The following is a 13,328-nucleotide window of genomic DNA, read 5'->3' as shown; positions in this document are numbered from 1 at the left end:
GCAATTATAAAGTTGCCTTTTTGCTCAGCCTAACATTTCCCAACCCTCACCATGGAACCCTTTTCTCATACAGCACCTATTGTTATTTCCCAGCAGAGTATTTTTTTTTTTTAACTGTTTCAGAAGAAAATAAAATACAAATCTTGAAAGCTACAAAGATACATGGAAAAAAGTATCAGTTGGAAATAGAAAATAGTTTTCAGTTGGGGCAGACATTCCTAGGGAGTAGTCTCCTGGTGAAGCAGCAGCGTTCTGCCGATAGCCATGAGAGAGAGCAGCTTGATACCCTTAACCTTCTGGCCCTCCTTCCAAAGCTGTCTTTTCACCTTCTGTCTGTATAGACAGGGCACCCATATAACACACAGACTGCTAAACCAGGGGAGTAGGGGATGATGTAGTTGTCACAGTGTTCATACAATTTTGTGTTGTGAGAGCTCTTTTTCTTTGGCTTTAAATGTAGAATTTTCTAGTAGTGGCTTCTTCTGCCTGTTTTACTGCCTTTCTGGAAATTAGTGCTCCTTAGTGTCATGGGGCTGCCTGTGTTAGGGCAGCTTTCTCATAGGGCTGTCACCTGCTACCCAGATCATAGTCACAGCACCTGTGCTAGAGAGGGAGTAAAGGGCTTCTGTATAAACCATCAAGACCCAGTGAACCTCCACAGACGTTTCTTAGTATAATGATTTGTGTCCCTGCAGAGGAAATGGTATAGCATGGGTCTTCTAAAATGCTTTGTTCAGCCAGACACCTCATGAAGTGAATTATATGACCCTTTTGGCATTTTGAAAGTTCAGAATTCTGCTACGTTGAATATTTTTAAGTTGTGAATACATACCTCATATTAGATAATTTCCCTTATAGTAGTTTTAAGAGTCTTTTTTTTTTTTTATAATTTGCTTTGGGAAGTGTGACTCCAGAAGTTGGTATGAATGAGTTAGTTTAACGAATCCAAAAAAGTTAGGGACTTTTTATTTATTTCACCAGATGATGTCAGATTACCACTCAAGGAGAAATTGCTACTTGGTATAAAATAAAACCCTACCTGACAATTTGTGTGCACCAGATTATTAAGGACAGTAAACTTCAAAGTAACTGTAGCGTATGATAGCAGTTCTTCTGTGGTGGGCCTGTGTTAATAGATACTTCTTGTCCTGTCTCTGGTGATGCTCATTTCCTGCTCTTGGGCATATTAAGTAGAGTCATTTCTACCTTTCTGTAGAATAAAGTTCTCTCTCTGACATCTTAATTTTAATGTCTCCACTGTGGGTCATGTAGGATGCTAGTTATCATAATGGTAAAGTTCTGCAAAAATGAATGAAATGTAAGTGTATTAAAAAACCAAACCCTTTGCCGTCGAGTCAATTCTGACTCACAGCGACCCTATAGGACAGAATAGAGCTGCCCCTTAGAGTTTCCAAGGAGCACATGGTGGATTTGAACTACCAATCTTTAGATTAGTAGCCGTAGCTCTTAACCACTACACCACCAGGGTTTCTGTGAGTATATTAAGTATGTAAAAATAAGTATAATAAGCCTGCCTACTCAGAAAGTGCCATATAAAGAATATCTTCAACCTAAAAATAGTAACTGAAAACTAATGGTTTGTGCTAAATGCTTTACACATATATCATTTACTCTCAGTAGTACCAATATGTAGGAAGTATATTTCATGTGGGGAAACTGAGGCAGAGTGGTTAATTTCTCCAAGTATCATAGTGTATGTCAGAAACAAGATTCAAGCCCTAATAATCTCTAATAAATTATTGATCAACTAATATACATATTATATTGCTTTTACACAGAAAAGGCATAAAAGATGAAGCAGACTATGAGAATACGTAAATGTGAGCCTTCTCCTTTAGTTTAGCCTTGTGCTTTGGAACAGTTCTGGAGTCAGGGCCTATTGTAATGTCTGAAAAAGGGCTGCTATCAAATGGGCTATTTTATTTGATATTGCTAACCACTGAAGTTGTAAGGAAAGGGAAGTAGTTTTATAGTTTCTTCCTCCCACAGGTCATAATTTAGTTATGGACATCAGGATGTTTTTCTTGGCTTATCTCATTCATGTAGTTTTCCTAGTACATCTGTTACATAAATTACTAAACTATTTTCTTGAAAAGTTGCCAGTTTAAGTCACACTTAATGGCAATCAAAAGTTAGTACTTTTTGGAAAGCAGGATTAAATAACAAATCTTGAGGGGCAGAAATCTCAGTACCATCCTGGTTTTAAGTATTTTTGTTTGTTTTGGGTCAATTCCCATATTTTTTGAAGCATTGAAATAATTACAGTTGTCTTTCAGTATCCACGGGGGATTGATCCCAGGACCCCCCACAGAGACAAAATCCGGGATGCACAAGCCCCTTACATAAAATAGCGTAGTATTTGCATGTAACATATGCACATACCAAAAAAACCAAACCAAACCCAGTGCTGTGGAGTCAATTCCAACTCATAGCGACCCTATAGGACAGAGTAGAACTGCCCCATAGAGTTTCCAAGGAGCGCCTGGCAGATATGAACTGCTGACCTTTTGGTTAGCAGCCATAGCACTTAACCACTATGTCACCAGGGTTTCCCCTATGCACATACTCCCGTATAAATCGTCTCTAGATTATGTATAATACCTAGTACAGTATAAATACTATGTAAATAATTGTTTCGTCACAATCGAAGACTTTTTCTGTTCTATGAATTTCTTGAGCTCTTTAACGCCGATGCTGCCGGGCATCAGCTGATGCCAGTTCTTCAGTGATCTTGAAGTTCTTGAGGTCAAAGCACTTTATACAGCTCGCCAGCTATTGGTTACTAGCCTTAAACTCCTTCTTCCTCTCGCTCTCAACCCCCTCACACAGCCTGCAAGGGATTGCTTTGACCACTTCATTGTTTTTTAGGAGACTTTTTTTTCCACAGAAACAAAGGGTGCACAACACAAGTAGCGAACAAATGAGACGTGAGGAAAACAAGGCCCAAACAGCTAGTGCTGGAGAGAGACTGAGGACCTGTGAGATGGCGGGAGGCTACAGCAGGGTATGCCTACACATCATTGCATCTGCTTGGATTCAGCATAGTACTCGGCATGCAGCAAATTCAAGTTTTCCTTTTGGGAACTTTTTTTCTTTCGAATATTTTCTATCCGCAGAACTACAAATACGGAGGGCTGACCGTACGGTTGCCAGTGCCTCCCAAAAAACTGTTGGACTATAAAGATTTAATGACTTTTTCTATAAAATGAGATATTTTAATTGCTGTTTCTATAAATGTTTATCTTTTCAGTTATCAATTTATGTTCACATCCTAATCTAGTACATTGTCATTTTGCCATTTGAAACTAAATTTGGAGCATTTACTTTAATGATTATTCAGTTACGTAACTTTTTCTGACACTGAATTCTGCATAAATCCTAAAATAATGGTTTTCTGTGGTTTCCGTGGAAAAAGAATTATGATAAGTTTTATTACTTCTCCTAATTGTATTTTGGGACAACTTTATATTTAGATGACAGACATCCTATCAGTTATTAGGAATCTGAGAAGTTTTTGATGGTGGCCTGGCTTGGTTTGCTCCATCCCAACTGATATGAATCAACATCAGAACTTTTCATGGAATGTTAGGTAAAATTCTATAAGCCAGGGACCAGGTATTTCTTGAAATTTACAATGTGAAATTTTGGGAATTGAGAATGCTGGTTTTTAAGCTTGAAATGTTCAGGTAAAGATTTTATTTGAAATAGTGATAATTCGCGGTAGGTATTTTTAGAGATTAGAAGAGGAGAATATGGTGCAAATCGGATGTCAGTTACAGGTCAAAGTTCCTACCATCTAACCATTTCCTTTCTAAACTGCAGCAGATTCTTGACTGATTTTTCTGCTTATAGGTTTGACTTTTTAGTACTGATCCAGCAGGTTTGTAATAGACAATAATGTATAATTTTATTATGATCCAAATTGGACTTGCTTGTATGGGAACAAGCCACTTAGCCAAACCAGTGACTGGCATCCACCTTGCAGCTGAGCTTTGTTCTCCAGCTCTGGGACTGTGGTAACAACTTATTTCTTTGTGAAAAACAGCTCAAAGAAAGCCAGCCTCTAGTGCTGCTGGTGAATGTGGCAGGGTCTGAGAAAATGATGAGCAGACAAAAAATAGAAACTTTATATATACTTAAAGAGGGAGGCATCGAGTTTAGTGATGGCTCAGATTGATGGCACAGTCAAATCTATATGAAATCAGTAAAAAAAAAAATTATGGGAAGTATTCTACCATGCAAAAATTTCTTACCTGAGAAATAAAACTTTGATGAATCTTAATATTGGTTTAACCTGTCTTATGGAAATCTACATAGGATTTCTTTAATTCTTCATCTATTCTGGGAGATTGTCTGGAGTTCTGTATATTTTCAGTGTCATAGTTTAGGAGATACGCAAATGCCTTCAGCTAATCTTCCAGGAATGCTAGGGATTTGAATTTGCTCTTACAGCTTTATTTTTTCCAGCTGTAGTATTCAGTGTTTCATTTGGTCCCTTCCCCCGGCCCCGTCCCCTACCCCAAGAAAAAACCTTGAAAAATACTTTTATATATTAATAATTTTATAGAATTTCTCTTTCCAGTTTATCTGTAAATAGTACAAATGCAATATAAAAATCAGAGTTGGATTATAAGAACATTGAGCCGTATCAGTCAGCAGTGTTCAGTAAAACATCAAGATCAATGAAAATTCTATAGTTCAGTACTAAGAGTGGTAGATGAACTATTACTGAAATTGAAGGCCAGCCTCAGAATGAAACAAAGAACTGGGTAGTAGAATTGGAGTGAGAACAGTTTTTGGCTTAGGCAAGAATATAGTCCTTAATTTGCTTATCACTTAAAACAATTAGAATTGCAAAAATAGTTAGATCACATAGAGGGTCTTTTCTATTATCCTGCATCTTGTAAGGAGGGAACAACTGGAAGTGGTATTTGCGAACATTAATACAATTTTTTTGTGTGTGGTTTTAATGTCAGATAGGCATCCTGAGCTGCACTTGGGGGCAGTTTTTCTGTTGGTACCATATTTAAAAAAAAAAAAAAAAAATTTAGGCACCCAAAATTATTCTAAAAGTAGAAACTTTTAAAAAGTACTCACCCCCCTCCCCCTATAAAACCTGGCAGTAAGCTACTGTTTTATTTATTCGATCTTAATTTTTTTTGACTGAGATAGCTAAAGGATGAGGCATAATATTTATGTACAGATTCTTGCTGGTTATTTTAAAAAGCAGGAAGTTTCATGTTTTAGTATTTAACATTTTAATCTTCTCTCGTGTAAAGAGGAAAACAGAAGGCGCATAATCCAGCATTGTTCTCTATGTTATAGTTGAAGTCATAAATAATATGCACACCCACATGCATATGCTGCCATTGGTTTGAAATAGGGTATACATTTTTTAAGTAACCAGGTTGCTCTTTCTGAGATCTGTTACTGCAGAGTGTGGCTAAGAGAGCCTCAGATTTTAGCTATCTCTAATTTCAGTTTTTCCCTGTTGAAACGTATTTTCTTTTCCTCGCTTTTAAGAATATGTATGTTTGGGGGGATGGGGGGACAAGTACACTGCCTTTCCCCCTTTCGATTCAATTTTCTTTGGTTTTAGTAAATATTAAATACAAATATTTACTAAAACCAAAGAAAATGCAGTTTCTGTAACTGAGATGTCTTTAACATTAATTCAGGATTTAATTTTTTAATTTTTGATGTTGCATATGATGTCATCTGATATATTAACTGGTAGGTACTACTGGCTTTTTCATTTTAGCCAGATAATATTACTAATAGTCTAATTTTAGGGCATCACGGCATGATAGAAATTAGGCTTGGGAATTGGAAAACCTAACATAATTTGAACGTCTGTTGCCACTTACTTAAGTTGTGTGATCCTGAGTGAATTTATTTAACATCTCCACTGAGGAGTTGCTGCTATAATATTTTCCTTCTCTCCTCACTCTTTTTGTTTGTTTTTTAGAGGGTTCTGCTGCTGGTGGTGATAGCACTAGAGAGAAAGTGCCCAGGGTTAGGATTATCATATTTGTTTTTTCTATGCTGGTCAATATTATTATACTTGTTTTCTTTTTACAGTATGGAGGGAATACTGTAGTTTTATTCTTTATCTTAGCATCGCAGCCGTTTTATATTCCAAAACTAAACCCATTGCCTTCGAGTTGATTCCTACTCATAGAAAAAGACACTATATAATCCAATATGATAATAGCACTTGCTCTAGCAACATTAACTCTTTCATTAAACTACATTGTTACTTGTGTTTAAACATTTTCCCATTGGTTTGTGTTTCATTATCAGATCAAGAAAGGTTTTGGGTTTTTTTTTGGATAGGTGGTAAATATCCAGCCAAGTAGACTAATCAGTTTTTCCACCTCCCCACACCAAGCCTGTAGAGCCTCAGATTTTCTGATAACAATGAAAATTATGTCTTTTTTTTTAGTTTGGGAGTGCTAGACCTTTTTGTTGATCGTAAATTTAATATTTCACAGGACTGAAATAAGAAGTAACTTGGTTTGAAAATATGACTGTCAAACCTAGAAGATGTTCAGCTTGCAAATACAGGTAGTGTGGTAAAGGCCATCCCTTGATGGAAAATGAATATATCACATGGTCCATGATCAAGCTTTTAGAGCAAGTATTTCTAAAACTGTTTCCATAATGTAAAGAATAAAGTTTCGTGACTTAAAGTGACTTATTACCTGAGGAAACTTTCTTCTTGAGTGTTTATTTTATGGTTTTAAAATTTTTTTGTTTAAAGATTGAGCGTAATAGTTTCACCTTCATCATAAAAATATCTTTACAGAAATCTTTGTGGCATTGGGACAAGAGATGAGTTTTAAGTATAGATTTTGATGGTAGGAATCATTCTCCCTAAGGCGTTTTTAAAAAATCATGTGAGTTCCAATATTAGTAGTTAAAATATTCCCTGTGGTGTTACACACATAAGAATTGGTGTACATATTTATGTGTGTGTGGTCCCTGTGTGGTGCAAATGGTTAGAACGATGGACTACCAACTAACAGAAAGGTTGACGATTCAAACCTACCCAGGTGTACCTCGGAAATCAGGTCTGGCAATCTGCTTCCAAAAAAGTCAAAGCCTTGAAAACTGGACAGAGTAGTTCTACTCTGCACATACGGGGTCACTGTGAGTTGGTATCAACTCAGTGACAACTGACAGCAACAATACACACACACATTTTTAGTTATTGTACTTATTAGCCTGATCAGACATTGGAAATGCAAATAATACTCATATGGGTCTACTGTGATGTTTGTTTGCCTATAAAAAGTTAAAAATGTAGCTAATGATGACCTAGTACTTGATTTGTGTTTCTAATGGCATTTAACGTTTTTCCCTTGGTTTCAGTATAATGTTCATGACAAAATTGGAAAATACAGAAAAGTTTAATGAAGAAATGCCGTTATTTTAAAACCACTACCTTAAATCGTTACTTTGTCTCTTGCTGCCTCTCTTTCTGTTTATGAGTGTTATGTGTGCATGCATGTGACAAAACTTACATTAAAAAGGTCTAAAAGAAAATACTGTTAAATATTTTACTGATCTTGTGAGTGAAGTCTTCACAGTAAGCTTAAAGTGAAAAGAAACCGTATAAAAACATAGAAACATTTCACTCAGTTTTAAAAAAGAAAAGAGGCAAAATGTTTCTTACGGTTTCAGTCTGTTTCAGTCCCTTTATTTCTTTGTTAGCATTTAGGACTGAATTGTACTTTATCTTTCTTCTTGGTCTCTGTATAGTTTTTTATTAGCAAAGCATATTCTTGAGTTTTTGACAGGAAAAAATGCCAGTATTCAGGGTTATATAAGTTTTTTCCCTCCGTCATTGTGCTGATAGTTCTTATTACAGATTAGAAGAAGCATTGACCATCTATCTATAAGTAAAAGCACTGTTCTAGCTTTTACCTTCATCCAGTTCTGTCTAAAACAACCCAAATTCTTAACAAGTCAAATAACTTGATGTTTCACCAGCAGTGAGGAAATCAGCAAAAAAATGAGGAATAAAGAGAAGTTCTACAGTGGACATTAATAATTACAAATTGAATAATTGACCCTTGACTAATTGAACACTGGCTACAGCATGTGTGTAGACCGTAAGGTTAGTAACATGCAGCAGTTGGCGTTAAAGTAAAGATCAGTGAGTGAGGAGTGTTGGGCTGTACTCTCACTGGAGAATTTCTTAATCTTATCTATTGCTGGGATGTTGTGAGGAGCAAATGTGAAACTGTAAAAGCACCGTGGAAGCAGTAGAACAGTTTTCAAATACAAATAATAATGATTTCTTTTGTAGATTCTATGTTTTTAGAAAGCTGTGGCTCAGAATTGCTTTAAGGTGAAATCTTTAAATCATGAGCAATTCATTTTCTTTACTCTTTGGTCATTTCCTTCCTTCCTTTCTTTTTGTTTTATTATTAGAGTTTATTGGTATTATCAGTTGTACTGCTAAACTCCCCAGTACTTTAGTAGTTACCATTATATTTAAGCAGTGTGGTCTTAAATCATTATCAGTCTTTTATCAGGGCAGAGAAGCTTATTTTTCTGGTCACCCAATTTCAAGAACTACTGCTTTGTCTTAAAGCAAAGAGAAAGTTAAACATACTGAGTAAACCTAGAACACATGTGAAGAGCTTTCTGGTGACTGTTAGGTTGTTTCCAAAATTATAGATAATTTTCAGTGCTAGTAATAAAATGTCAAAAACCTCCAAAAACTTAGCAGCATTTCTTAAATGTCGTTTTCTTCTTTTACTTTTTTCCTCCGTTATTACATCTTCCTGTCTATATAAGTATGAGGAAGTTAGATATAGGCAAAAACTTGGAGATTGAAGGTAATTATTGATGGTGAATAACAGAAATGTTAACAGTCCTTAGAAATTTTTACACATCCAGAGTTTTCTTTTGGTATCACTGCCAAGCTGGTTTAAAATAGTATACAGAAAGAATTTTCAGTGTTAATCAGAGTTTTCTTGGTTGCCTTTTTAAATACTGTAATTACATGAAACAAAATGTAAATAGAAAAACATACATCATGCAGAGACTTTCATTGTTTAATATAATGTCCTAATAGTGATTGCTCTGTCCTTTTCCTTAAAAACTGACTGCAAAGAGATAATTTAAAACTTTTCAAGTCAGGAACTTCATTTTAGGTTTGATGGAAATCCAGAAGTCCCTTGTTGGACTCCTTAGTCCAAATGGCATGAAACTGTTTCTATTTTCCTATAATTTTCTTTGCAGAACAGATCCTAGACCTTTGTCTACATTTTGTATCTGTTTAAAAAAAAACCGATGAGAGAGCACCCTCTAGTGCCTGAGATATCCTGTCTCAAAGCAATTATGTCAATCACAGGATGTTTTGGGAATTAAACTAGATGTTTTATCTTCTCACATTTGGGCATAGATTTTTCCCTTTTTTTTTTTGTTGTTTGTTTTCCTTTTTTAAAAAGGTCACTGGAATTATGGGTAGGACATGGAATGAGGGTAATAGGAAACATGGGAAAGGAAGAATCAAAATGCCATTTTTACCTTTTTAGAAATAGCTATTTTTAAATGACCTGGAATAAGGCCAAAACTGTACAGTGTTTTTTTGGTCTGTTTTAGTTTTAGTTTACATTTGTTTCTGAATTACGTGCAGCTTAAAAATACTTTGAGAATTTTTTTTATGCCATCAGATCTCATCTTGAGAGAGTTCTTTGCATTTTCTGATAGCAACACTTTTACTGGAAAATGGCTTTAAAATAGAGCCTGATTCTCTTCATGGAAGTGATCTGTTAATTTTTGTTAGTATAGTTGCCGTATCCTTCTGTGGATACATTTTATAACTGTATTATATGTACTAATGGTAATTATCATTTCACCTAGTTCCCATTGTTTTTTAACCAAAAAAAGAGTTTCTTAAATTATTGGCTCTCTGCCATCTTTCTCTCTAAACGTACAGCACTCAAACACAAGCCTTCAATGAAGAATCTCCTGAAGGGTTATAGAAACAGGACCTTTCTCATTTGACTCATGGGCCTTTGTAGCTTGAACAAGGAAAGTAGTGTTTTCAAAGCTACAGCATTTATGAAGGCTCTAGTAAAAATATTTCATATCCATGGACTAGAGATTAACTCCTTTCTTCGTGTTCTCCAACAAATTAAACAATGCAAACCGATTTCAAGTGCATTCTCGGTAATGCAATGCTTGGGTGAATTATAATTGTAATTGCTATTGTTCATTCCCACAGCTGCATTTTGACACTTCAGAGCTGAGGAAGCCACACATTCTTCAGCCACTAGGAGAAACAAAAGCATTCTGAAATCCATCATTTTGTGGCATCTTAAATGGCAAATCTGTCATTGGCCACGTTGATTTTGTTTTGGTTTCATTGTTGACAAAATTAGGAAAAAAATTTTTTTTTCTATATTTATGCACAAAATTATTGTCAGTGGACTGTTTACTGAGTGAAAATTCATTCCTCGGTTGTCTTATAATTTGAAGGAAGCATTGGAGACTTTGGGTTTACATTAGTTCCAGGGAAATAATTTATATTTATTAAACAAGTTGATATTTTAGGAGGCAACTTTCTCCAATATTTGAAATAGCATAAAAAGATTTCATTTTCTTTAGTTAGAATAGTGTTCTGAATATAAGTGTAGAAGCAAGATTTATTCAGTAATTTGGCAAGTCACATCTGTGTACACAATGGTTCTTTTAAAATTTAAACCCAAACTGTTTATTAGTATCTTCCTTAAAGGTAAATTGAAGCATTTGTAATACATTTGGAATTTATATTTCTTTATATTTGAGAAAGAAATTTGAGTGCCAGTTTCAACCAAACCTTATTACTTAAAAAGAAAATAAAATAAAACTTTTTGATGACCAAAAAACCCTATGACAGAAGTTAAGGGTATGTGTAAGTAGTAGTTACCAAATTCTAATTTTTTGCCATTTCTAAGGCATAAATGGAAGATTTGAATTAGCATATTCACAGGCATCTGTTATATAACAATTGTTCAATAATAATTAGAACTTTAGACATCAAATGAGTACTACTATAGTATGTGACATTTTCCCTGGATTTTGTTATTCTTTCTCAGAATGACTTTGAATTCTTAAATTCTTGTAAGCTTGCGGAATTGTTTTAACAACCAAACTCTACCTTTTTTTTTTTTTTAACAAGCAAACTGCCATTTCATGTTTTAATTTTAAGGTATTCTTTTCAAAGTTAATTATTTCTTATAAAATATTATTTAATCTTTTAAAATTCTAATAGGGGATTATTATCTTTAATAATAATAATAGCTAACACTGAGTGAGCACTTCCTGTATGTCAGACACTGTACTAATAGGTACCATTTGATATGCTGTAAAAACATTTTGAGGTAGATAATCTTATTTATTCCCATTTTATGTTTGAAGAAACTGAGATTAAAAAATTAAAATGATTTTGCCAAAGGTCACAAAGTGATTGGAGTCCGGTCTTTCTGACTCCTAGAGCCCATGTTCTTGACCACTGTTGGTGTCTTAAGGGAATGTTAAATACACGATCATATGGTCTCTTGGTGGAATATTAGATAGCCAATAAAGTGAAGGTTACTGTGACTATCTAATGATTTGGGAAAATGTGTGTAATATAGGTGGGGGGAAAAAAAGACTAAGGAATTGCATTTAAATGTTCATCTTTAGAGAATATTATCTTTGATTTGTTATTGCTTTTCTTCTGTTTTGTTTTTTAATGTGATGATAATGTTTGGCTGTTAGAATTTTGCTGATTTATTTACAGAATTTCACTAAGTCTACATGTAAACCAGGTCTGGCTAGGAAACTGACAGCTTACTTTTTAATAGACTCTACCAAGTTCACTTTCCTTTTCAATTTGACCCAAAGCCATTTTTTTTGCTGGACCTTTGCCAGCTCTAATGTAATCTCTCATCTGTATTCTTGAAGGCTAATGGAATAGTAAAATCTTTTGAAAGGTAAGTTAAATGTGTTATATAGTATCCTCAGGGTAGCTTGTGCACAAAAGATGTTTTCATTCCCACCCTGTAAAGGTATCTCATTAGGACACACACAGTTTCATTATGAAGTTTTCATGTGTTTCTGAGTTTTGATGCTAATCTTTGTGTGTATGTGCGTGCACTTTTTTCTCTGCAGCACCAATGTGGTTATGAATTATTCAGAGATTGAATCTAAGGTTCGAGAAGCAACGAATGATGATCCTTGGGGACCTTCTGGGCAGCTCATGGGAGAGATTGCCAAGTAAGTGATAATTTGACTCAGCAGTGCAGAAAGAATCCAGGTATCTTTACACAGAAATATGAAATTTGCTTTTGATTTTAAACTATTTAGTTTCCAAATATAATTTTGCATAATCAGATAATAATGTGAAAAGTTTCATGCAGGGTCCGTTCTCTTTAAAAAGTAGCTAAAAAAAATAAAATACTTGTTTTCCAGTGATGTCTAGACACTATAGCTTACTATGTAAAATTCTGACAAATGCATTTAAAATAACAAGAAGTAAAATTAAAAAAATTTTTCCTGATGAACATCTGGACCACTGTTCCTGTGAGTGTAGGGCTTATTATAAAGCATGTTATCAGTTATCGGGGCTTAGAAATGTGCTAGGTATTATACAAAGTATAGGAAGAACATTTTTAAGGAAGTGTATCTAAATTTTTTGAAATTAGGTTACTGATTTTTTTTTAAGCTGTTTGGGAAAAGACAGTAACTTAAAACAAGCCTGCCATCTACTGTTAAAATTAACATATTGCAAACTCTTAAGGAAATTTAACTCTTTTTTTCAGGGCTACATTTATGTATGAACAATTTCCAGAACTTATGAACATGCTTTGGTCACGAATGTTAAAAGACAACAAAAAGAATTGGAGAAGAGTTTATAAGGTATGGACATAAATCTATTTTTATTATTTAACAGATGCTTTGAAAACAAATATTTGCAACTGAAGGTGTACATACGCAAATTATTTTGAAAGATATTAAATCCTAGAACAGGTAAAAGAAGTAGATTTGCTATTTGTGTTCTGTTTTACAGTCATTATAAACTATTTATTCTCAATGTGAAATTTTTTTAAATTAATATCCATAATACTTCTAAATGTTGAGTATTTTGTTAAAATTTTTTACACTGTGTAGTTGTGCATATCAAAAATAACAAATCTATAATAGTATGGATGTTTAGTGTATGAACAGTTATGAAAACCACAGTCTAAAGTGGTTTGTCATCTCTACTTAGAAACCTGCCTAATTCATAACTTAGTATTATCACACTATTCTGAACCCAAAAATGT

At 34.3% G+C, this 13,328-nt stretch overlaps 1 protein-coding gene across 5 annotated transcripts in view; it reads left to right on the top strand.

The window, feature by feature from the left end:
- Positions 1-13,328, top strand: part of CLINT1 (clathrin interactor 1) — a 67,310-nt gene that overhangs the window by 23,570 nt on the left and 30,412 nt on the right. For all 5 annotated transcript variants that reach the window (XM_064278915.1, XM_010592203.3, XM_023551052.2 and 2 more), the window contains exons 2-3: positions 12,175-12,279; positions 12,825-12,921. In XM_064278915.1, coding sequence (XP_064134985.1) covers positions 12,175-12,279; positions 12,825-12,921 — 202 coding nt within the window. The remainder of the gene's footprint in view (positions 1-12,174; positions 12,280-12,824; positions 12,922-13,328) is intronic.

This window comes from Loxodonta africana, chromosome 2 (assembly GCF_030014295.1).
Source record: "Loxodonta africana isolate mLoxAfr1 chromosome 2, mLoxAfr1.hap2, whole genome shotgun sequence".
NCBI lineage: Eukaryota > Metazoa > Chordata > Mammalia > Proboscidea > Elephantidae > Loxodonta > Loxodonta africana.
The sequence above is the reverse complement of the archived record's forward strand: the minus strand, read 5'-3'. Positions and strand labels throughout refer to the sequence as shown.